This window comes from Brassica oleracea, chromosome C7, assembly GCF_000695525.1.
Source record: "Brassica oleracea var. oleracea cultivar TO1000 chromosome C7, BOL, whole genome shotgun sequence".
Lineage (NCBI taxonomy): Eukaryota > Viridiplantae > Streptophyta > Magnoliopsida > Brassicales > Brassicaceae > Brassica > Brassica oleracea.
This window is the reverse complement of record NC_027754.1, coordinates 45230885-45252727: the sequence shown is the minus strand read 5'-3', so window position 1 is coordinate 45252727 and position 21843 is coordinate 45230885. Positions and strand designations below refer to the sequence as shown.

General features: G+C 33.9%; 6 protein-coding genes across 11 annotated transcripts in view; 3 read left to right on the top strand and 3 right to left on the bottom strand.

Annotated features, from left to right (window-relative positions):
- LOC106305051 lies at positions 1–2757 on the top strand. 3 transcript variants are annotated; one of them, XM_013741432.1, is made up of 12 exons: positions 1–103; positions 186–245; positions 458–872; positions 972–1070; positions 1151–1251; positions 1329–1400; positions 1478–1568; positions 1723–1803; positions 1961–2023; positions 2090–2212; positions 2296–2334; positions 2423–2757. In XM_013741432.1, the coding sequence occupies exons 3-12, from the start codon at positions 477–479 to the stop codon at positions 2567–2569; spliced, it is 1212 nt and encodes a 403-aa protein (XP_013596886.1). In that variant the 5' UTR covers positions 1–103; positions 186–245; positions 458–476; the 3' UTR covers positions 2570–2757. The 3 variants fall into 3 exon arrangements, with proteins under 3 accessions (XP_013596886.1, XP_013596884.1, XP_013596885.1); XM_013741430.1 differs by having other exon boundaries at positions 186–279; XM_013741431.1 differs by having other exon boundaries at positions 186–317; positions 462–872.
- An 806-nt stretch (positions 2758–3563) lies between these two features.
- Positions 3564–7848, bottom strand: LOC106306470 (subtilisin-like protease SBT2.5). 4 transcript variants are annotated; one of them, XM_013743104.1, is made up of 11 exons: positions 7665–7848; positions 7398–7490; positions 6943–7161; positions 6680–6824; positions 6196–6593; positions 6031–6126; positions 5868–5940; positions 5500–5785; positions 5107–5432; positions 4517–4784; positions 3564–4434 (listed from the first exon to the last, which is right to left on the bottom strand). In XM_013743104.1, the coding sequence occupies exons 3-11, from the start codon at positions 7107–7109 to the stop codon at positions 3743–3745; spliced, it is 2451 nt and encodes an 816-aa protein (XP_013598558.1). In that variant the 5' UTR covers positions 7110–7161; positions 7398–7490; positions 7665–7848; the 3' UTR covers positions 3564–3742. The 4 variants fall into 4 exon arrangements, with proteins under 4 accessions (XP_013598558.1, XP_013598555.1, XP_013598557.1 ...); XM_013743101.1 differs by lacking the exon at positions 7398–7490; XM_013743103.1 differs by lacking the exons at positions 7398–7490; positions 7665–7848 and adding an exon at positions 7293–7380.
- A 6460-nt stretch (positions 7849–14308) lies between these two features.
- On the bottom strand, positions 14309–15344 carry LOC106304024. The gene is made up of 2 exons (XM_013740402.1): positions 14997–15344; positions 14309–14586 (listed from the first exon to the last, which is right to left on the bottom strand). The coding sequence occupies exon 1, from the start codon at positions 15274–15276 to the stop codon at positions 15004–15006; it is 273 nt and encodes a 90-aa protein (XP_013595856.1). The 5' UTR covers positions 15277–15344; the 3' UTR covers positions 14309–14586; positions 14997–15003.
- Positions 15345–16603: 1259 nt separating this feature from the next.
- LOC106305368 lies at positions 16604–17295 on the top strand. Its single transcript, XM_013741746.1, has one exon. It carries the CDS (start codon positions 16659–16661, stop codon positions 17163–17165), a length of 507 nt encoding a protein of 168 aa, XP_013597200.1. The 5' UTR covers positions 16604–16658; the 3' UTR covers positions 17166–17295.
- Positions 17296–18135: 840 nt separating this feature from the next.
- Positions 18136–19155, top strand: LOC106305646. The gene is given in 4 exon segments (XM_013741998.1): positions 18136–18357; positions 18360–18547; positions 18640–18791; positions 18890–19155. Coding segments are annotated over 4 exon segments (627 nt in total). The 5' UTR covers positions 18136–18297; the 3' UTR covers positions 19117–19155.
- Positions 19156–19392: 237 nt separating this feature from the next.
- Positions 19393–21843, bottom strand: part of LOC106305645 (transcription factor bHLH27) — a 13054-nt gene continuing 10603 nt past the window's right edge. The window contains exon 5 of the mRNA XM_013741997.1: positions 19393–19629. Coding sequence (XP_013597451.1) covers positions 19540–19629 — 90 coding nt within the window. The 3' untranslated portion in view covers positions 19393–19539. The remainder of the gene's footprint in view (positions 19630–21843) is intronic.

The window sequence follows — 21843 nt, the reverse complement described above, 5'->3', positions numbered from 1 at the left end:
TTCATTCCACAGCGAGAGATAGAGGGAGATCACAAGGAGAGATAAAATAGAAAAGGAAACCGAATCCATGAGAGGAAATTTCTGAAAAGAGATTCTTGTTTACGTGCGTTCGTTAACATACGATTATACATAATTACACGTTTCATTTGCGTACGTAACACTCATGTGTTGAAGTGTCTCCGCAGATCGGGAGATGGACAAGACAATATAAATCTTGCTTAGAGATTTCGTCGTTACTGGATCTGGTTCACAATCTTAACATTGTTTTTGGTTTTGGATGTTGGTAGCTTCCTTCTTCTGCGTTTCTTGTTTTATATGTTTTGGATTAAATATACATCATTGTTTCTATTTCTAACTTTACAGGTTTTGATTCAGAGAAGAATCATATTAATTAGCTTTGTTCATCTTACATTAGGCTCTAAATATGAAGATATTTTTTTGTTGTGGCAATCTGCAGATAGAGTTTTGATGAGGAGATGAAGGCAGCTAAAAGGTGGAGTGTAGGAAACCTAGCGTCATTGCCTGGAGCTCGCCACCGTGTTCCTGCAAGAAGACGACTATGGATCATCATGTCCCTTTCACTGATCATCATGACGCTTTCACTGATCACCATGCTGGCTATAATGGCTTACATGTACCCACATCACAGCAAACGTGCTTGTTATATGATTTCATCAAGGGGATGCAAGGCTTTAGCTGATTGGCTTCCACCTTCTCTGAGGGAGTATTCTGACGATGAGATTGCTGCACGAGTAGTGATTAGAGAAATAATGAGTAATGCTCCTGTTATAAGAAGAGATTCCAAGATTGCATTCATGTTCTTGACTCCTGGTACTTTGCCTTTTGAGAGGCTTTGGGACAGATTTTTCCAGGTACACTTTTTTTTCTAACCAACTGCTATCTTAGGATGGTATGTTGTTGAAGTTTATACATTGGCTGATTGTTTTAGAAGCTTTTCCCTCACCTTACAGGGTCATGAAGGGAAGTTTTCTATTTATATCCATGCATCAAAGGAAAGGCCAGTTCACCACAGTCATTACTTTTTAGACCGCGAAATTCGCAGTGACGAGGTATATTGTCCTATCATAGTTGCTTTTGTATTCTTTTTCTATCATTGGACATGAAAATAAATGTGCATCTTTATGTGCAGGTGGTGTGGGGAAGAATATCAATGGTTGATGCAGAGAGAAGGTTGTTAGCTAATGCTCTAAGAGACCCGGCAAACCAGCAATTTGTGTTACTCTCTGAGAGGTGTTTCTTGATGTCCACCAAACTTTTTCTCATTCATCACTCTGAGGTTGCCTAATACATTTGAGTGACTTTTGCAGTTGTGTGCCACTTAGAAGTTTTGAGTACATCTACAATTACCTGATGTACAGCAATCTCAGCTATGTTGACTGGTAAGTAGTCATGTTTCATCTCTTAGTCACTCTTCTTCCACAACTTCTTTATAATATGATCACCTTCCCTTCTTCAGCTTTGACGATCCAGGACAACATGGATCAGGCAGACATATGGATCACATGTTGCCTGAAATTCCAAAGAAGTATTTTCGAAAGGGTGCACAGGTAAAACAGTTTTGGCTAGTCCAGTAACTATTCACACCTGATGCATTAACTAATAATCTCTAAGGAATATATAAGGAACTAGTTCTGTTTCAATGCTGCTACATTTGGATTTGTAACTATTCCTTGTTAGTGATGAATTAGTGCTAATGTGCAGTGGTTCACCATGAAGAGACAACACGCTATAGTAATCATGGCCGACAGTCTTTACTACTCTAGATTCCGGGATTACTGTGGGGTGAGTATCAGCTAAAGTCCCCACAAATAGATGTTTATTTACTTTTTTTTTTTTTTTTTTTTTGATCAATAGATGTTTATTTACTTAAAGGTCACAAAATCTATGAGAGTAGCCACTCACTAATATAAGAAACTTTTAATTTTGTTTTCTTTTTCAGCCAGGTATAGAGAACAACAAGAACTGCATAGCTGATGAACACTATCTGCCAACATTCTTTCACGTAAGAAAATAATCAATCTCTTTTAGTTTCTCTTCATCTCTTATATATACATATACCGGTTTGTAGATGCTTGATCCTGGTGGCATCTCTAACTGGAGTGTAACACAAGTTGATTGGTCTGAGAGACAGTGGCATCCCAAAACATACATGCCTGAGGATGTCACACACGAGTTACTAAACAACCTCACGGTACATAAAATCATATAACCAAAAGCTATATCATCTTTGCATCAGTTCTCTTAAAAGTTTTTGATTAATCCATCTGCATGCAGTCTACTGACACAGTCGTACATGTCACAAGTGTTGGAATGGTACGCACTTTCAAGAACCATGTCTTAGCTCTGATCTTTATCCAAGATTCTATGCGACACAACACCTTTTATTTTGGTTAATTAACAGCAGGGTGAAGAAATATGGATGCCTTGTATGTGGAACGGAATCAAAAGACCTTGCTTCTTGTTTGGAAGGAAGTTTCACCCGGATACGCTCGATAAACTCTTGGATCTCTTCTCAAATTACACAAGATCGGTCTCTTGGCATTTGTGATTTAAAAGGATGTTTCTTCTATATACAACTAAGATTCTTCTAACACTATAGCTACAAGTCTAGAAGCTTAAGGAGGTACTGAGAACTTTTTTCAATTGATGCTTTCATTTGGTTGGAGGGAAACGTTGGTTTAATTCTTTTATTTTTATCCACTCTGTTTTACGTTATATACTTATCTCATATTTCTCCTTCGACTGTTCTGAAAAGAAAAAGAATTTTTTATTTCTTTTTAGATAGATTTATATTATTGTTCAGAATGATGATGAAGCAAACTTATACAGGTTTATAGAGTTTCTATACATATATATTTGGTATTCGTTTTTGAGTCTTGACCTCAAATATTTTATAGAACATATATATATATATATGTTCATGGTTTTGTGTAGTGATCTTAAGATAAACATTTATTAATAGCTTTAACCAAAGAAACGGCCTAATATGCAACTACTCTTCTTTGAGATAACCACGTAGAAACAATGTACATTTTAACAACTAACAATTTATCTAGACTCGACCAAACCTCTCTTAAGATCTCCATATAAGTTGTAGCCCTCCGTATCTGCATGACTGCATCTTTCGCCAAAAGGTTTAAGAGGGAGCAGATGTTACTCATGTGAGGATATGCAGATGGAGTCCCACGATGGAGAATTTTAGCTGGATTTTGTCCATACTGCAACGTTTCATTTCTCATTTGGATCAGAGTTGTCCATAGACGAGAAGAATGTATTCAAAAAGTCGATTAAACCGGGTGTTTTCTGCTTAACCATGACTCAAGTCACGGTTAAGCAGAACACATCTGGTGCAAACCTTCAAGAAAATGGTCTTCACATCTAGCGACAGCTCTGCTCCATCTGTGAAGTGGAACGTTACAACTGCTTAAGCCAACTTGCACTTGTGAGCAATTCCAAGTAGATCGTGAGCAAAATGACCTGCTAGTTACTTGCATGCTACGCTTCTAAACAAATATGGTACCAGAAGTAGAAAGATAACTATATCATATAATTATATTACTATCATCTCCTCAAGGTTCTTATAAAACAAACAAATATTACTAATTATACAAACTGTATTATTCCTTCTTTTACTCAGATAAAACTAACTTTTTATTATTATTATTACTGCGTATTACAAAAATAACAATAATAATATTACAAAAACCTCACATTCATTTCTTCATCGCTTTTGTCCCAAGGCAACCACTGGGAGACTCACTTTATGCCCTCGGCTTCCTTTCAACGTAACCTCTCCGAAGCTATAAACTCCACTCACCGATCTCACCGTTAGCGTCACCGAGAACTCTCTAGAAGCTCCTGCTCTAAGCGTCATCGCAGGAGGACTCACTTCAATAGCAATGGATGGCTCCATCCTCGATGTGATCGTGTAAGTTTCCTCCTCTTCCGCAACATTCGTCACTCTCCTGGTCACGGTCTGTGTTCTCACCAGATGAGAGATGGCTATAGACGGCGAGTTGAAGTTCGAAGGATGTCTCATTTTGTAATTGCAGGGAGTGTTCGTGAAGTTCCTTATCTCGTGAGCGTTGATACCTGGCGTGGTGCACAAGAAACCTAAATAATCCTCATAGCCTGCATCGAAGACGAGACCAGGGTCTAGAGCAGCGCTTGGATTGACGTGACCGCTTCCATAATCAAACGGAGTTGCTTTGACAAGCGTCATCGTCTCTGTTTCAGAGTACTGCTGCGCTTGGAGAGGCCTTCCTGCTCGGTCCATGACCGTTGAAGTCGTCATCAGAGCTGATTTGATAGCGGCTGGACTCCACTGAGGATGCTTCTGCTTCACCAGTGCAGCTATGCCCGCGATGTGTGGTGCAGCCATGCTTGTGCCAGAGATTAGTGCAAATCCTTCGCCTGCTCAATAGTAGAAGTAGATAAGACTAAACAAGAGTGTACTTAAATGTATGATTCGGACAGGGTTTGGGCAGATGCTTACCGACATAGTTAGCCTCGTCTGTTCCATTTTGAGACCAAGCAGACCAGATCAGAGAGCCAGGAGCAAGAATGTCTGGTTTGAGGAGATCAGCATCCTGAAAGCTGAAGTCTTTGGTGTTGGGTCCACGAGCTGAGAACAGAGCCACTTCAGGTGCTGATTTGTGGAGAATGGGTTCTAAACCGTCCCCTATGCCTCCTTCAGCATTAAAGCTCTTCACCCTTCCCATCCAGTCTCTTGATGTTGTCACGTTGTAGTAATCAATCAAATCCTACAGAAGAAAATAAAAAACAATACCAAATTGAGAAAAATAGGACCAACTGTTTGGACCCAAAATTTTATCGATATTAATTGATTCCTAACATTGTTAACAAAACGAAAACCGAAATAACCAAACTGAAACCGAGCCAAATTTCATAAATAACCGAACAGTTTCTATATCTGTAGAACAGAAAACCGAAATAACCGGACCAAAATTTATAAACAACTGAACAATTCTTATATCTACAGAATCAAAAAAAAAAAAAAACCCGAAAAAGCCAAACCGGAACCGAACCAAAAACTAAATGCTGAAGCCTAGAAATTGTATTTACCATTGACTTGGAGACATCTGTAATGAGGATCCCTGGAATGCCAGAAGGGACAGGATCAAACTTCGTTCCTGGAGAAACATTCTCAACAACAAGAACAAAACCAGCGGCTCCAAGATGCCTAGCAGTTTCAGCAACTTTCTTGATGGAAGCCGAACCAGCAACAAAGTTAAACGAATATCCACAAAGCAGAATGTTTCCTTCAACCAACTTTTTATTCAAAACCTCTGGCTTCTGGCAATCCGACGGATTGTATCTCACACCAGAAGAACCAAGCAGAACATCATTAGCCGAAACCATCTTGTAAGAACGGTGAGGCCTAGTAGAAGCTGCACAACACACACATGTTATAATCAAAGGAATGTTCCGCAAAGCAGAGAAAAAGGAGAAGCTTACGAGATAATCCTATTCCGGCAAGCATTTTTCCATTTCCAAGGGTGAGATGGTTCTTGTATCTGCGGTCATCAATTGCAGCAGCAACAGTAGTTATCCAAGGGCTGTACGAAACCAGAGTTTTCGGAAAGGGACCTCCGTTTCCAGCAGCTTGAGCAACGAACACACCAGCTTTCACAGCTCCAAGAAGTGTAGCGTCGAAGGGGTTCAAGAACGTTGTCTTTGTAGTAGTTGGAGGACTATTTGGACCCACCGAGAGGCTCAATATATCAACTCCATCATGAACAGCCTGCTCAGAACAGAACAAATAAGCAAAGAGTTTCGAAAGAGGGAGCCTCATCTCATCATACAGTGCTAAGTTATTGCTTTACCTGATCAATGGCAGCAACCACATCAGATACAAACCCTCCGAAAAGCCGATAAAGAGCTTTGTAAACAGCAATCCTGCAACAACAAAAAAAAACAGCATTTCACTTATAAAGACACGCAAATAGAACGCGTTCAAAGCCATCAGTTTAGAAATTATCTATCTACCTAGCACGAGGAGCCATCCCACTTGCTTTCCCAAACTCATACCCATGCATCCTCACCGGAACACCGTTATTCCCAGCTGCAATAGCTGCTGTATGACTGAAAAAGGCCAAACCATATTCAATAAGCAATAATACTAAGCAAAACTTAAATGCTCTAAAGACGAACCTTCCATGCCCATCACCATCCATCGGTGAAGCAAAGTCAACATCAGGGTTAAAAGCACCAGCAGCTTTAGCAGCTTCAGCGAAATGCTGAGCTCCTATGATCTTCCCGTTGCAGAAGCTAAGCTTAGTGCGAGGATCATCTTCGCACTTCCCTTTGTAGCTAGGATGAGGACCATAAGGCACCGAGGTATGGTGAGAGGCGAAGCTAGGGTGATGTGGGAAAATCCCTGAGTCTATAAAGCCAATAACAATGTCTTCTCCTGCTCTGTCGTAACCGCCACCTGTCGGCCAGACGTCGGTGGGTAGGCCCAAGAACTGCGGTGTGTGTGTGGTGAGCTTCCTCACTTTCCAATCTCTGCTCACAGACTTCACACCGGGCGAGCGGCGAAGCATCACCGCCTACTAATGTAGAGGAATGGTGTAAGCAACTACGAGATACATACTCAAATGAAAGTAGTAGAGACAAATCTTGAATCAGGTTTCACCTGATCAGGGGAGAGATGAGCTGCGAATCCGTTGATGAGGTGTTTGTAGCTGTAGAGCTTTTTGTATGATCCTTCTTCAAAGAGCATTCCGAGAAGCATATCATGTTTCCTCTCAAGGTGACGCCCATAAGAAGTCACCAGCTCACTGTGACAGAGAGGTTAGAGCCAATTAAGTAACTGTGATACACATCAATAACCATTAAGAAGCTTAGCTGTTAATAAGATTGTGCTTGAAAGAAGAGAAAACATAGGCCACAGGGTACCTTGTGGTATCGATTTTCTCATCAGATTCAACAGCAGTTGCTTCAAAACCATTAACACCACCTTTGTAACTTATGATTGGGTCTCCTTCCATAGTCACAATGTAAATCTCTGCCGTCACGGTGTACGAGATTGCGAAAAAGACTAGAACTTTACACAGCATATCCATCTTGCCTCTTCTCACCAAAGAAGCACCAGCTTAGTTATGCTATAGACTAAATCTGCAGTATCAAAAAAAGATCCAATGAACAGGATTAGAGAATCCCTGAAACAGCAGATAAACAGTCACTTGAACAGAGACCACTACATAAATATTCAAAGATAACACACTGATCAGCCCACTCTCACACACTCATTAGAGCTTAGGTCCAAACAGTTTTGCTCTCTTCCACAGTGATAAAGGACAAAACTTTAAAAAGATCTGATTATGCTTTAACTTTAGAGAGGAACCACGCACATGAAAGAAAAAGCCCACTCTCAATTAACTCCAAAGATAGAGAGACTTTGGGGATAACTCTAACCAACCCCACTTGAAACAAAGACAGAGATACTGTAGTAGATAAACATACCAAAACAAAGCAACGCATCAATGTAGTTGAGATAAGAAGAAAAATGAACACACTTTCACAAATCTTACAAGCAAGGGATCATCTTGATTTGAATTGAAGGTTGAATGGGATATAAAAGCCAAAAAGGGATAAAGAGAGAAACTTTAAGAACTTACTCTCCGATTCACGAAACGAATCAAGTAGAAACGGTGAGATTTATACGGTTTAGATCAAACCGACCAAAGATTCCAAATTTAGTACGTGCATCAGATGTGCCGATAGATAGATACCAATCTGATGTAAAGAGTCTTGCAATGTAAATAAGTGTGAAGTTGTCAGTGAGACATGGAGAGAGAGAGAGAGAGAGTGTGTGTGTGTGTGGAATTTGAGATTTAGGGTTTTTGTTCTTTATATTATTTATTTTTAATTTTATTTTCTTTTTATTAGACCCTTTTAAATTTTAATTGTTTTTCTTCAATGTCAAGCAGACAACGAACCGTGGATAATGGCAGTTCTCACATCTGTAACTTCTTAAAAAAAATATTTATGTTTTTAATTAATATATACATGTAATGTAGCAAAAGAGGTTAGAGAAGAAAAGTCCAAGGAGGGATAGCAAAAGAGAGTTTGACTTAGTAATTGATGATCCGTAAAGAAAAGTAGAAAACGTTATTAAAAGAAATCATTAATTTATCTAGAGAGACATAAAGTAAAATGTTAATGATTTTTTATTAGAATTCATGTTTCAATCACATAACGCGTTTTCCCTCCAAAAGCATTATAAACTCAAGCACTTGATTGGGTTTCTTTTTGGATTACATTGAACATTTTTTTACTCCATTATATGACATAATTATGAAGAGAAAAAATGGTAGATAGTTTGTAAGAGACTCAACTGAGAATTTGGATTAGTAGTTTTAAAAATCATATGTTATTTGACTAAGTTCTAAGCTTTGATTTGTCAATATGAAAGTATTTGTAATGTAGTTAATTAAGTTGGAGGTATACGTGGTCGTATAAAGTTAAGCATCCAAAGGCACATGTGAGGGAGGGCTATGTCGTGTAGTTGAAACACATCATGTGTCATGTGACCTTTCTTCTTGTCCAAAACATTTGATTCCTTCTCTAAGTTCTCTTGCACCAACCAAATAAACGTCTCACAGTGTTTCATTATTAACTATTTTATTTAATGGCCTAATCTTCTCTGTCAACATGACAAGAGCTTATGCATATATAAGCTGAACTTGTTTTGGATTTTTCACCGGCATTAGCACGTTAATAGAGATATAACATGTCTCTATTTATAAGTCCGTCGATGGTATCAAATGTTATAGATTATAGATGCTATCTTTTAAAATCTTAAGCGGCAACGATAACTATTTTGAAGGGTTTTTAGGATTAATTTGAGTTTTATTATGGAACTCCTCTAGTTGTATAAAAAGTACTGAATTTGTTTTTTACAAATCAGTTGCATCATCAAATGATTGATAGATTAGTAACGTGTTTAATTTTATGCATGTTTGTGATATGTCAATTTATGTAGATATATTATAGTAATTAAAAAACTTTAAACTAAATAATAAAGCTAAATAAAGTGTTTTACAGTTAAATATACAACAACATGATTATTAAATTTGTGTTTAGCATTTCTTGATTATTACATTTGTTGGTTTGCCAAACAAATTGCATTGACAAAATTCTAAAAAGTTTTTAATTTTTACTAGAGAAAATATAGTTATTGACTTTGAATGCAGTGCAGATAAAATACAGGGTAAACACAGATCTATTAAGATGCAGATTATACTGCATTTATTTGACATTCAACATTTAAATGCAGATCAATTGATATACAGTCTAATCTGAATGCAGAACAATACTCCAAAGGAAAATATTGATCGGCAAAAACCATGAAAAAATGCTGGAATTTATGTAGAGGACCAATGACTGAAAAAGTAATTATTTTTCTATTAATTATTAATAAACAACCTACTTTTGTTAATCTATGTTCTTTTACTTCACTAAAAGTCATATATAATATTTACATTGATAGAAAACATATATTTTTTTGTTCATTTTATTTTTATTTTGATAAAAAGTAAATAATTAAACTACATAATTCTTGTTTATAAACTGTTATTTTATATAATTTAGTCTAACGAATTAATATATGTTATTTGGCTATTTAAAACTTATTATCTATATAAGAACATATATTTTCAGTTTATTTATTCATTTTAATTATTTTTATTTTTCTAACATATTTATGATAATTTAGTAAATTTATTTATCAAATAAATTTACACTTGTTTTGTATAGTCTTGTTTAAACTTGTTCAATTATATTTATCTTTTATAACATTTTAGTTTAGATTATTAAAACATAAATATTTATTTCGTATTCTAACTTTTGACTATAATATTTTCTGTTTTGTTTAACTACTAAAATAAAAATAATAAAATATTAATATCATAAAATTATTAAATAACTATATTTTAGCACAAATATTTCCCAGTAAAAATTACGTTTTATTTGATTTGATGAATATAAGAGGAAAAAAAAACTTTTTTAACCTAAAATAAAATTTGTTTTTATTAAAATCAATGTTTTAACTATAAATATCATATTAGTAAAATAAATTATGTATATATTATAAATTTTATTATAAATTTACATATAAGTAAAAAAAATTAAAGTATTTGGCTTCTTTGGTTATTCGGTTGGATCGGTTTATATACCGAAATTATATCCACATATTAGGGGTTATAAAAATTTATATATATTTAGTTTATTCAGTATTAGCAAATTCAGACCACTTTCTCTATTTCGGTTTGGCTCGATTTTAATTTATTTGGTTTTACCAGATTTTAATTGTTTTTTTTTCACAACCAAAAATCCTCTTTAAAAATTAACTATATTTTTCGTTTTATATAGAATTTTAAGATAATTTTAATACAGATATATAAAATGATATATTCTTCACAACCAATGATCTATATATGCTATAAATCGTTTCAAACTGCTCTAAACCTCTTAAATTCAGAAGCTGATTCCAACTAGCGTTTGTTGTTGCAGACGGTTGCAGGAAGATATATTATTTTATCTTTTACAATAAGTTGTACAAATATAAAAATAAAATATTCACTTAAATTTTCAATTTGAAATAACAGTAATACTAATATATATATATATGTACATATATTATATTTTAATTTATACTATAAAATTTTAAAACAAAATGTTCTGTATAATTTAAAAAAAAATAAATTGTATAATTTATGATATAAATTTTACTAGTTGTGCAAATCTCTTAGTAACGCTTAAAATCGTTATCACCCGCAAATGCACTGATTTCTAACTGTTGTACCAGTTGTACAAATCTCTTAGCAATGTTTAAAATCGCAACCTCCCAATCTCCCGTATCCGCAAACGCCCGTAACCGCAACCGCTGCGGTTACACCAGTCATGCCTTAAATGATAATATTGTTTGTTATTTTTGTCAGCATGATATTTATTACTTATTTATAATAAGTTGTATTTTGGATATTTAATTTTCATTAAAAAAAATTAACATTTATTTAAATACAATATTTTGTTAAATTACTTTGATCTGCATTTATTCTTCTTGATCTGCATTTGTTTTGCTTGATCTTCATTTGATTTGCATATTTTGATCTGCGTCCACGATTTGAAGCCATTGTATTATATTTGTTGCCATTGATTATGGGGAAACAGTTGCTGATGATTATCAGAGAAACTTTGAACTGCCTTTCGGTCAAAAGGGGTTGTAGAATCAATTTGCAATGTGTGAAATCGTGACAGCTAACTTTTCGTGAGTCTACATAACATTTATTGATTATATTGAATTAGGTGTAACGACAAAAATGCTATTTAATTGAGAATTTATTTCATCTATCTATACACACAATTATTTATGTGTACTATAACATACAACTTAACCAAGTATCACGTATCATTTGCCTGAAAATGACTAATGCTAGAAGACAACAATGAAATTTCGTCTTGGCTATCATAGACGATACTAAAAGGGGATATAAGTCATGAAAAGGATTATCCATGTAAGATAGAAAAATCGGCCAATCAGAAAGTCCGAAGTTACCACATCATCTCATTTATTTTTTCGTAAATAATGAAAAAACAATGCGAAGGAAAATATCGAATACGGGTTAGTGTGACATAAATGTAGGCGTCGTGTGTGTTCATGTTAGAGCTAAACTTCCATAGTGGAAGTTCTATTTACTCAAGTCAGTGGTTTGCGTGTTTAGCATCTCATACCTCACATAGTAACTCTCATGTTACTCACCTCTCCTATTCCTTCCCTTTTCAGGTGAGACTGACGAACAGGAGTGATTGCTATCGGACTGATGCTTTGGGAGTTTTATTTCCTTTATTTTTCAGACTTGCGGTTTTTATACTTTTATCGATATTTTCGAGATTTATTATGTTATTTGGATTTATGACTATTTATTAGATTTACGACTTTGGAGTTGACTTTTGAGAAGTAATAAATAGAGATTTCAGATTTTTATTTTATTTAAGTTATTTAGAAAATGCGGGTGTTACAATTTCGTAATATGGTGATATATCTTCACGGGAAAGCCAAAGCATCTTTCACCTTTCTCATCATGACTACAACTAGGCTACACTATAAATCACGATAGTCCGTCTTTTATCAACACTAGATTTTTTAACCGCGATACGCGCGGATAAGACATTATATGTATTTTTCAATTCTAAAAAAATAATGTATAATATTGTATTACATTATTTAAAGAATATAAAATAAGACTACGTAACATAAATATATTTTTTAAATTTTCGTTGTGGAAATCATTATGTTGTTTGATTGTTGTACTTGATTCACATATTTGCATAGATATTTGTGATACATGAATAACTATATTCTTATTATCAGTAAATAATATATATTTATTATATAATATAAGAAAAATGAAATTATTTAATTTTTAAGCAAACTTGTCTCATGTTGGAGAGTCGGTTATAGACAGATCATATTTGAATAAGACATTTTTACAGTTATCAATCTTCTTAACAGTCAAGAAACAAATCTGAATATCAAAACAATATCTCATACGATCTCTTTGTGGAATAACTGCTCTGAAGAAATTGACTTAAGGCATCAAAAAAGATTAGAAATGGATGTGCAGATGTGTTATCTAAATCAGATTTACAAAGTACTATTCATAGTTCATATATCATTTATGTCCATCCTATTTTTTTGTCTATCATTTTTTAAAAATCTTGAAATAATTGATGCTAATTAATAATAAACTTTTGGCAGGCAAAAAAATCAAATTTGTCTAATTATCGCTTAAATATTTTATTAATATTGTCTAAGAAGCTTTCAAGTGATATCATAGTTTAATTTTAATTAGTTTTTTTGTTAACTTTTACAGTTTTTTGTATTTAACATTTCTTTCCTTATTAAGCTTCTATTTCTTTCACAGAATTGATATATATATATTACCATTAAATCAGTTTTACTTATTTATTATTTTGTTTTTAATGAAAATGCTATTTTTAAATAATTTAATTTAAAATAAAATTATATATTAATTTGCTGTATTCTAACAATTTGATTGATTTAATTAATTGATTTGGTGGATAACTTAAAAAGTTTTCATATGAATCTGGGAAAGCAAACTTATGGTGTTATATTATATTTATTTGTGTATATTGAATCTATATATAATGCTAGTGTAATAAAGAAAGAACATTATTTCTTTTGTAACTTCAAAAAGATACATTATTACAATTTGAAATTAATCAAAATTGAATAAAATGGTAATTAAATATTTGTAAATCTAATTGTTTTTTTATCTTGTTTAGTTGGATTCTCATGAAAAGAAATCAATAGGTTAAACAAATGTTTCAAAATTTGTTGAGTTATTGTTTTGTCTATAAATTATAAAATTTATTGAATTGATATATTTAATTATTGCATCCTTAAATAATATTTTTATTAAGACATTAGAGAACTATGTTTTGAGTTGTTTTGTGAAAATTGTACAAAAATCTATGCTTTTTCATATTTGTCACGAAAATTTATATGTTAAACTTACTTTTACAAAATTCTTAACTTTGTCACGAAAACAAAAATCTATGTTTTTTCATATTTGTCAATGTTCTTACACTTTCAAAGAATATATTATCTTAGTCACTTGCTTATTTTTTTAACAAAACAAAGTATCGGAATCTTGAAAGTTGAATTCATATTATTGTAACTGTAAAGTTTTAATGGCTTACTGGTAATTGTCCTCTATTTATGTCATACTAATCTGAGTTTGATCATTTCCTCCACATTGTTTTTTAATTTTTTACGAAAAAATAAATGAAATGACGTGACACATTCGAGCTCTCTGATTGGTTGATTTTCCTATCCTAAGGGGACAACCCGTCTGTTGCTTATATTTGCCTTTTATTTATTGTATTGTATGTATATGATGATACTCCCAAAAGTGTTCTCGACTAGACGTAACTTCTAAAATCGAGTCAATTCGGTTTTGGCTTGGGCTTAAGTATTTTTAACAAAGTAGCTCTCCAAGACAGAAGAGTTTTCCACTAAGCAAGCCCACCCTAAGCCCATCTCTAGTGACTAATCTATCTCAGAAGTCAGAACTACCTTAGGTTGTTCTAAGGTCCAAAGAATATTATTGGTAAAAAGGGCAGTCGACTTTGATTGCAGATGTGGGCAGAGGACAGTCGAGATTTCAAGTTTTCAACGAAAAATGTTATGTCAGAACTTATAAGTTGCAATGGGTTCTGATATTTCTCAGATAGATAGTGATATAATCGATTATACATTATGTTCTACTTTGATCCAAGTATCAAATAGATCAAACTGAAACACTTAAATAAGACAAAACGAAATGCTGAATCCACAGCTTATTACGATCAAAAGAAAACAACAGTTTCAATTATTCATCAACATCAACCTTCAGTTTTGAAAAAAAAAAGGTTTTCCTTTAGATCAACAATAATATCAATCCAGGAGATTCAGGAAAATAAGAAATAACAAGACATGCAATCTTCATTCGTCACCATCGCATAAACCAACTTCTGCATTCATAAACAGAAACTGTTACAATGATAATATCAACACATGAATAAAAGAAATATTATTATCAAAAAGACCATCATAGTATCACTTCACTTCCAACCATCAAACACCAAACAACAAAAAGAGATCCATGTGATGTTAGTCATTACAGAACTGCCCAAGAACCTAAATTGATCATAAAACTAAACATTACACATCCAAATCAAATGAAATCAGATAAATTATGAGAAAAAATAATTAATAAACTACATACAGAGAACGAAAGATGAATCCTTTATAATCAAACCAATCAACCGAAACATTTTCTTATAATAAATTAAAAAAATCAACTTTAACTCTAAAAATCTATTGTTTCACAGATACAAATCACAAAAGATGTATAAACGATAATGCAATTAATCAAACAGACCTGGAGATCAATGGCCACCGTGCTCCTTGGCATGCTGCTGGTGCTCGAGGTGGCGACGCTCGTTAGGGAGAGCGACGAGGTAAGAGAAGGCCATGCCTCCGAAGCAGATATGGAGGAGAGGCTGGACGGAGCTGGTCTGGATGTACTTGTCGTTGTAGTTATCGAGACCTTTCTTCACATACGTCTTCACGGACTGCGTCGAAAACGACGATTTGAAATAGGCGGGAAGCTCCTTCACCTTCTTCCCCTTGATCTCGCTGTATACTCTCCTCATCGCCATTTTTGTTTATCTCGATTCGTTGTTTGCGCGACGAGATGTATAAAAGTTAAAACCTAATCCACGAATTGGGGATCGAGAGACAAGCTGACAACAATAAACTGAATGAGTTTCGGTTTGGTTTTTTTTGTTTTGGTTTAATTCGGTTTTATTTGATAATTTTAAATTGGTTTTAGATTGATTGTTAGGTACTGGTTTGTTCGGTTCTGAACGATAAACCGTAGATAAATTGTTTGATTATTAGAGCATTTCCAACCTTTTTCTATAAAAATGTTATACATTCGAGCAAAAATCACCGACTATTTTATTTTGTTTTTTTATAAATAAAAGTGAAAATAGCAGTTTTCTATATTTTTCTACAAACTATAACAATTTTATTATATAATCATACATTAGAGTAAAAATTACCTCTAAATAATAGAGTTTCACTCCCTGTTAGGGAACGCGCTAGGCGCTAGGCGCTAGTCGGGCGGTCGGGTTGGGCTTAGCGCCTAAAGAGAAAATCGGGGATTAATCGAAAATTATGCGGGGCGAAATTTTTAGATGGTTTACTATGTTATAAAACATGTTAATCTTTAATTGTGTATAACATTAATACATTTTCATGTTTAAGATTGTCTAAAACACACAAATATAATATATAAACTTAATATAGTATAGTTTTCATCAAAATTATGAATATAAATGATATTTATAAAATTTTAGATCAAATAATCAAATAAAAATATTATTAAAAATAAAAAAAATAAAAAAAAAATAGATTAGGCGGCTAGGCGGTCATTTAGGCGGTCTAGGCGGAAAAAATCGGATATCCGATTTGTTAAACCGATTTGGCATAAATCGAGTCGAAAGAGTGACGCGTAACGCCTAGGCGGCCGATTTTTAGAACATGGGTTTCACTACTTTAAAATATATAATGTAGAGAGTGTCACAAAAAAAAAAAATATATATATATATATATATATATATATATATAATATATGGAGTGAAAACAGTACCAAGTGTTATACTAAAATCACTATGATCAATACCAGATGTTTAGTATCGTCTTGCAGTCATCATCCCATCATTAACATGCATCATCAATATAGATTCATATTTAATCATATTGCTATATTTTGTGAAAAAAATCTCAAAATTGTAGTTCAAATCAGCCATGACTCATGTAAAATGCACTTGAAAACATACTACAGCTTTTGCATTGTCCAACTACAAAACCTAATACAAAAAAAATAGTTTACATGATCCAACTACTACTCCTCGCCTTAAAATTCCCATCTTATTCTTCTATGCATAAATAAATAAAAACCTCAAACACTTCAACAATTTTTATTCACCATCTTTTCTTGACCTAAAAGAAACTTAGGTCTCATCTACTTTCTTACATGGCAAGCAACAAACACCTCCCTCTTCTCCTTCTCCTCGTCATCGCCACTACATCCTCAACTTCACTTCCCTCTCTTGCGGCGGATCAAGACAAACTCGTAATCAAAATCATAGACGCAATGATCTCCGGAGGAAGTTTCGAAGATTGGAGCCCAGCTTTCCTCGCAACAAACGACGAGGTACACGGTCAAGGTCTCACTTCAACCCTCTTCCTCCCCAAAACACCAGTCGAAGGAATCAACGCAACGTCACCGCTCGTAGCTGCTTACCACATCGTCCCACAGCTGCTTCACTTCTACAACATAAGCCTCATGGAGCCTCTCTCTCGCATCCCGACGCTTCTCTCTGGAAACTCCATCCTTGTAACCAACAACTCAGCTTCGGGTTTTACACTCGATGGCGTTCTTGTCTCGGAGCCAGATTTGTTCGTCTCTCCTTCCATTGTTATACATCGCATCGCTTCTCCCTTCAACTTCTCTCGTTACGGTGGCGACTATCTGTATTAATAAAGCTACCTTTTATTCGCTTTTCTATTTTATGTGTTCTTTCTATTTTTAGTATTTTAAAATTGGTTAAGAAAAAGTTCTACATGGAATATGTTTTGAGAAATATGTGGGTTCACGTGGAAATTAGCCTTTATAATTCCTTGTCTCAACTTCACAAGTCACACAACTCAATCCATTCGCAGGCCCATAGAATACCTTGATGTGAGAATGAATTTACAATTGCTTTAATCATGTCATCACTACCACAATCATCCAAATTTGTGGCACTAGCATCGGTTATGTCAACGCAGAGGCTTGGGCCAAGCCGGATGAAACATTCGCTTCGAACCTCCAATTTTTTTGAAAAAAATGTATGCATAAATAAAGCTCAAAATTTGTAAAAAAAAAATTAAGCCTCCAAACAATAGAAATCTTTCTTAAATCGTCTATAGCCCCCAAGATCTCAGAGCAGCCGTTAACCGTTATCAACATCTGGTAATAGGTGTGCTCAGTAGTCTAAACACTAATTCATAAATTTGTTGCTTCATGTTTACGGCCCCCACTCCTTTTAGCTAAACCAAACCAATCTTCAATTTGAATTGTAGTCAGATTCTTTATTTGGTTACAAAACAAAAGCCAAACCGGATTTGGATTGATAAACTGGAAAGTGAGTACAAAACAAATAACTAGGTGCAAATTAGTTAAGTTTGTAAAGAAGAGGAGTCTGTGTGCAATTTATACAGAAATGCAAAATTAAATAGTATCGATGACGTGTCCAAATATAATTGGAGGAGCTGCGAATGAGCAGAGCAATTCATCTCCTCGGCGAGAAGTGATCAGAATCATCCTTCGGAGAGATGGCGGAAGAATCCGAGAAGGTGACACTTCTTCTTCAGCAGCGTTACAGAAACCTCCTTCTTCTTCTTCAGGCGAAGTAGCTGTGTTCAAGCCCCAGGTAGGTTTGTTTGATTTGGAATCATATTCATTGGTTAGCCATAAGAATTAACATCAAAGTTTGATACTTTAGATGACTGTAAGTGTAGAAAACTATAGGCTTCTTGATCTTGTAATTGCAAAGTTGATCCTTTTGCCTCATTTAGGTCAAATCACTTAGTTTATAGGCTTTGATATTGTGTCTTTTCTTTTGGGGTTGATGGGTTTTTTATATTTTTGGTTCAGAGCTAGACCAAGTAATGAGAGTGAGGGTGGGGGAGAGAGAACCAAGCGCAAGCCGGGCAGGGTTCAGAGCTAGACCAACAGCAACAGCCTGCACATCAGAGGCAAGTGGTGGTACGGAGATTCGAGATCGCCTTCCAGCTTTACATTTTCCTTATACTCAAGCTTGCTGATGGATCGAGACAGAGGCTCGCTGTTCTTGTGATCTTCGCCACCATCATTTACTTGTAAGTGTTTAGAGAATCTGGTTTTTTATCTGAGATCTGATTACAGCCACTATCAGATTCTGATCTCTGTTTGGTGTTGGGGAACTTGACAGATACCAGACTGGAGCTCTTGCACCGTTTGTGCGATGGCTCTCACAAGGTATGCATAGAGCAGCAGTGCCACCGCCACCTCGGCCTAATCGACCTGCTGATAATGATCCTCCTGCAGCAGCTGCAGTGCCACTAAACGAAGATGCAGCTCCCGGTAATATATTACTTTCTTGCAATCTCTCTCTCTTTCCCATGGTTATTATCTGAAGTCATCACAGCAACAACTTATGCAGAAGCAATTTGTTTGTGCAGAGGGACAAGAGAATGGAGCTGACAACAGGAACAGAGCAAACGCAAACGAAAATGTGGATGCAGCACAACAAGGGAATCAATGGTGGGGGATAGTGAAAGAGATTCAGATGATTGTTTTCGGCTTCATAACATCACTACTCCCTGGCTTCCACAACATAGAGTCTAATCTTTTTTCTTTCTGCACACTTCTTCAACAGAAGCAACTCAGGAAGAATTTTAACCTTTAGAGTCAAATCTTCAACAACTTAATGTATGCGACTTCCTTTATTTATTCTGTGCTCTAAGAATCAATACTTTACAGTACAAAAATAGGATACCTATATATATAATGAGATTGCGTCCAAACTTCCAAAACCACTGGAACTTTCCTGGTACAACCTTAGTACGCTCCTTACTTACAACCACAGTTCTATCTTCCTTGTCCGCTTCATCAACAGACTCAGCTACTGGAAACTCAATGCTTGGTTGAGAAGAAATGGGAAGAGGAGAATCTACTTCACTTGTTTCTTGATCTAAAACTTTCTCATTGGCAAACAGAAGGTAAAATTAAAGCTCGAATAAACACCATTACGATAGTACCATCACACAAAACAATACCTCTTCACAAATATTATTGCATGAAAGAACAGGTTTTAGTACAAAGAAATAAACTAGAAGTTGATAAAACAACTTGGATCATTATAAGCTGCGATTGCCGTTTGTATCTTTGTCTCTAATGTACTCCTTTCTTCTTCATCCGCCTGCAAAATTCAGCATTATAGTTTAAAATCCCGTTCATATATATTGACACAAATAAAAAAAAACATCATACAATATATTTCCTCTAATATAAATTAATTTTGAAGTCCAAACTCAGTCTAGGTTATAAAATTTAGGATGTTTATGTTTTTACTTAACGACCAGTATTTCGTTGTAAAATGCATTCGAACCCAAGACTGATTGACTGACATACTTCATTATATATAAGAAAACATGTAGCTTGGTTTGAAAAAGTTTTGGTTTCTTTTTATTGAAAATTTGAACAAAATCAAATTTTAACCAAAATTAAAAGTCCTAACGATCACAGAAAATCTCAATATAAGTTGACTATTATAATTTAATCTTAGAATAATTCGATAAAGAAAACTATAAAACATAATATATACTACAAGCGTACGTAATATAATTATTTATTTATTTTTTGAGAAATGGCATTAATATAATTATTCTTCGTGGAAACAAAAAGGTGAATAATTGCTTTACGTGATTTGAAAACGACATATAAAGACAGGTCGGAAAATGAAATGATCCACTTTTTAGGAAAAATTATCGGAGTAAGATTTCACCAACTCCCCAATTTCCATGAATCCATTTCTCAATAGTCTACTTTACTGTATTTTTAGCGTCTGATTATATTATTAGAGCTAAAATATTATAAATGTGGGAGAACACAACACAATATTATTATATTCGTTTTATTCACGAAATATTCACATTTGTAGTAATTGTTTTTCCAACCAACAACAGACTATTATAATCAATTATGTAAGAAATAGAATGTTAAGTCCTACTACTATAATAAGAAAAATAGACTGAACTATTAAAACTAAATATAGCAAACATAAGAACTACCAAAAACCCAGAACAAAAGAAAAAGATTGGGTTTACGGATTAAAATACCTCATATTTTAGTTTTGTTTTAATATAAATTTTGTCAAAAAGAATAATAACAAAGGGGCTACACTAGGACTACTATAGCTTTCCATAAAATAAATAAATAAAATATTATACGTTGCATTAAACATATTTGGAATCATTTCATCTGAAGTTAAAACACATGAAAATTTGACATAATTTGAGAATAGCATAGGTAAATATTGTTAATCGTTTATTATTTCTTTCATTTTGCAAAAAAAAAAACTGTTAATTTAACATTTTTTACATAAATTAAAATAAAAATTAATATATACTTATGATCTTATTAGTTACACCTATTTAACTAATAATATTTGAAATAAATAAAATTATTTATAAAACCAAAAAAATTAAAATAACATTCGCTATTTAAATGTAAATTTTTTTTTTGAATTCTGAAATGACATTTTTATTTAACCAAAAATCATTAAAATAACACTTTGTGAAAAATCATTTTTATTTAACTAAAAAAAGTTTGTAACATAAATGACATTTTTGAATTCTGAAAATCACGTGCGAAACTGTAAGAGGAAAGAGACAAAATGTAAAAGCGTGTGAGGGTTATAAATAGCCACGTTTTTCAGATGCTGCTATACGTTTTTGACGACGCGTTATGCGACACGATGCACTTAATGACTTCCACAGAAATTTGATTAAGGTAAGCTTTTGAGAGAATCTAACCCCTAGAAAAAGTCAATGCAAAATTCAAAAAGAAGTGATGGGCTCGAGGCCACCTCAATAATTGAAGCTTTAGTTTATTGATTATTGAAATATATAACCAAGAGTGTTAAATAAATATACTTACGGTGTAATAGTGTCAATTAAGGACCACTTAGTGGAGAAATGTTTGAACAAAGTGGTCATTAAATGGGTCCGTCTAAACCTTTACCTTCTGAATTTGTAGTGATTTCCCTAAAATGCTAATTTGGGTTGTATCTGTTATGAAATAACTTATAATTTATAGTATCGAGAAATTTAAATAAGAGTAGAATTTAATACCCGTAGGAAGCAAATAACACTACTATGAGTGAGAGAGTTTATTATAAGTAAGAAGAAGAAGATGTAATGGTTCTTTGATTATAAACTCTTGTTCTTGTTTTTGGTGTACAAAAGAGTGAGATGAGTGATGGTATTTATAGTGAACAACAATGCATAAAATATCAAAGATGGTGCTTGATTTGGTAAATGAGTGGGTGATCATAGTGCTTGATGAGTAGATGATCATAGTGCTTGAGTTGGTAAAGGAGTGGAGGATCATTTCAAAGTTTATCTTATAACAC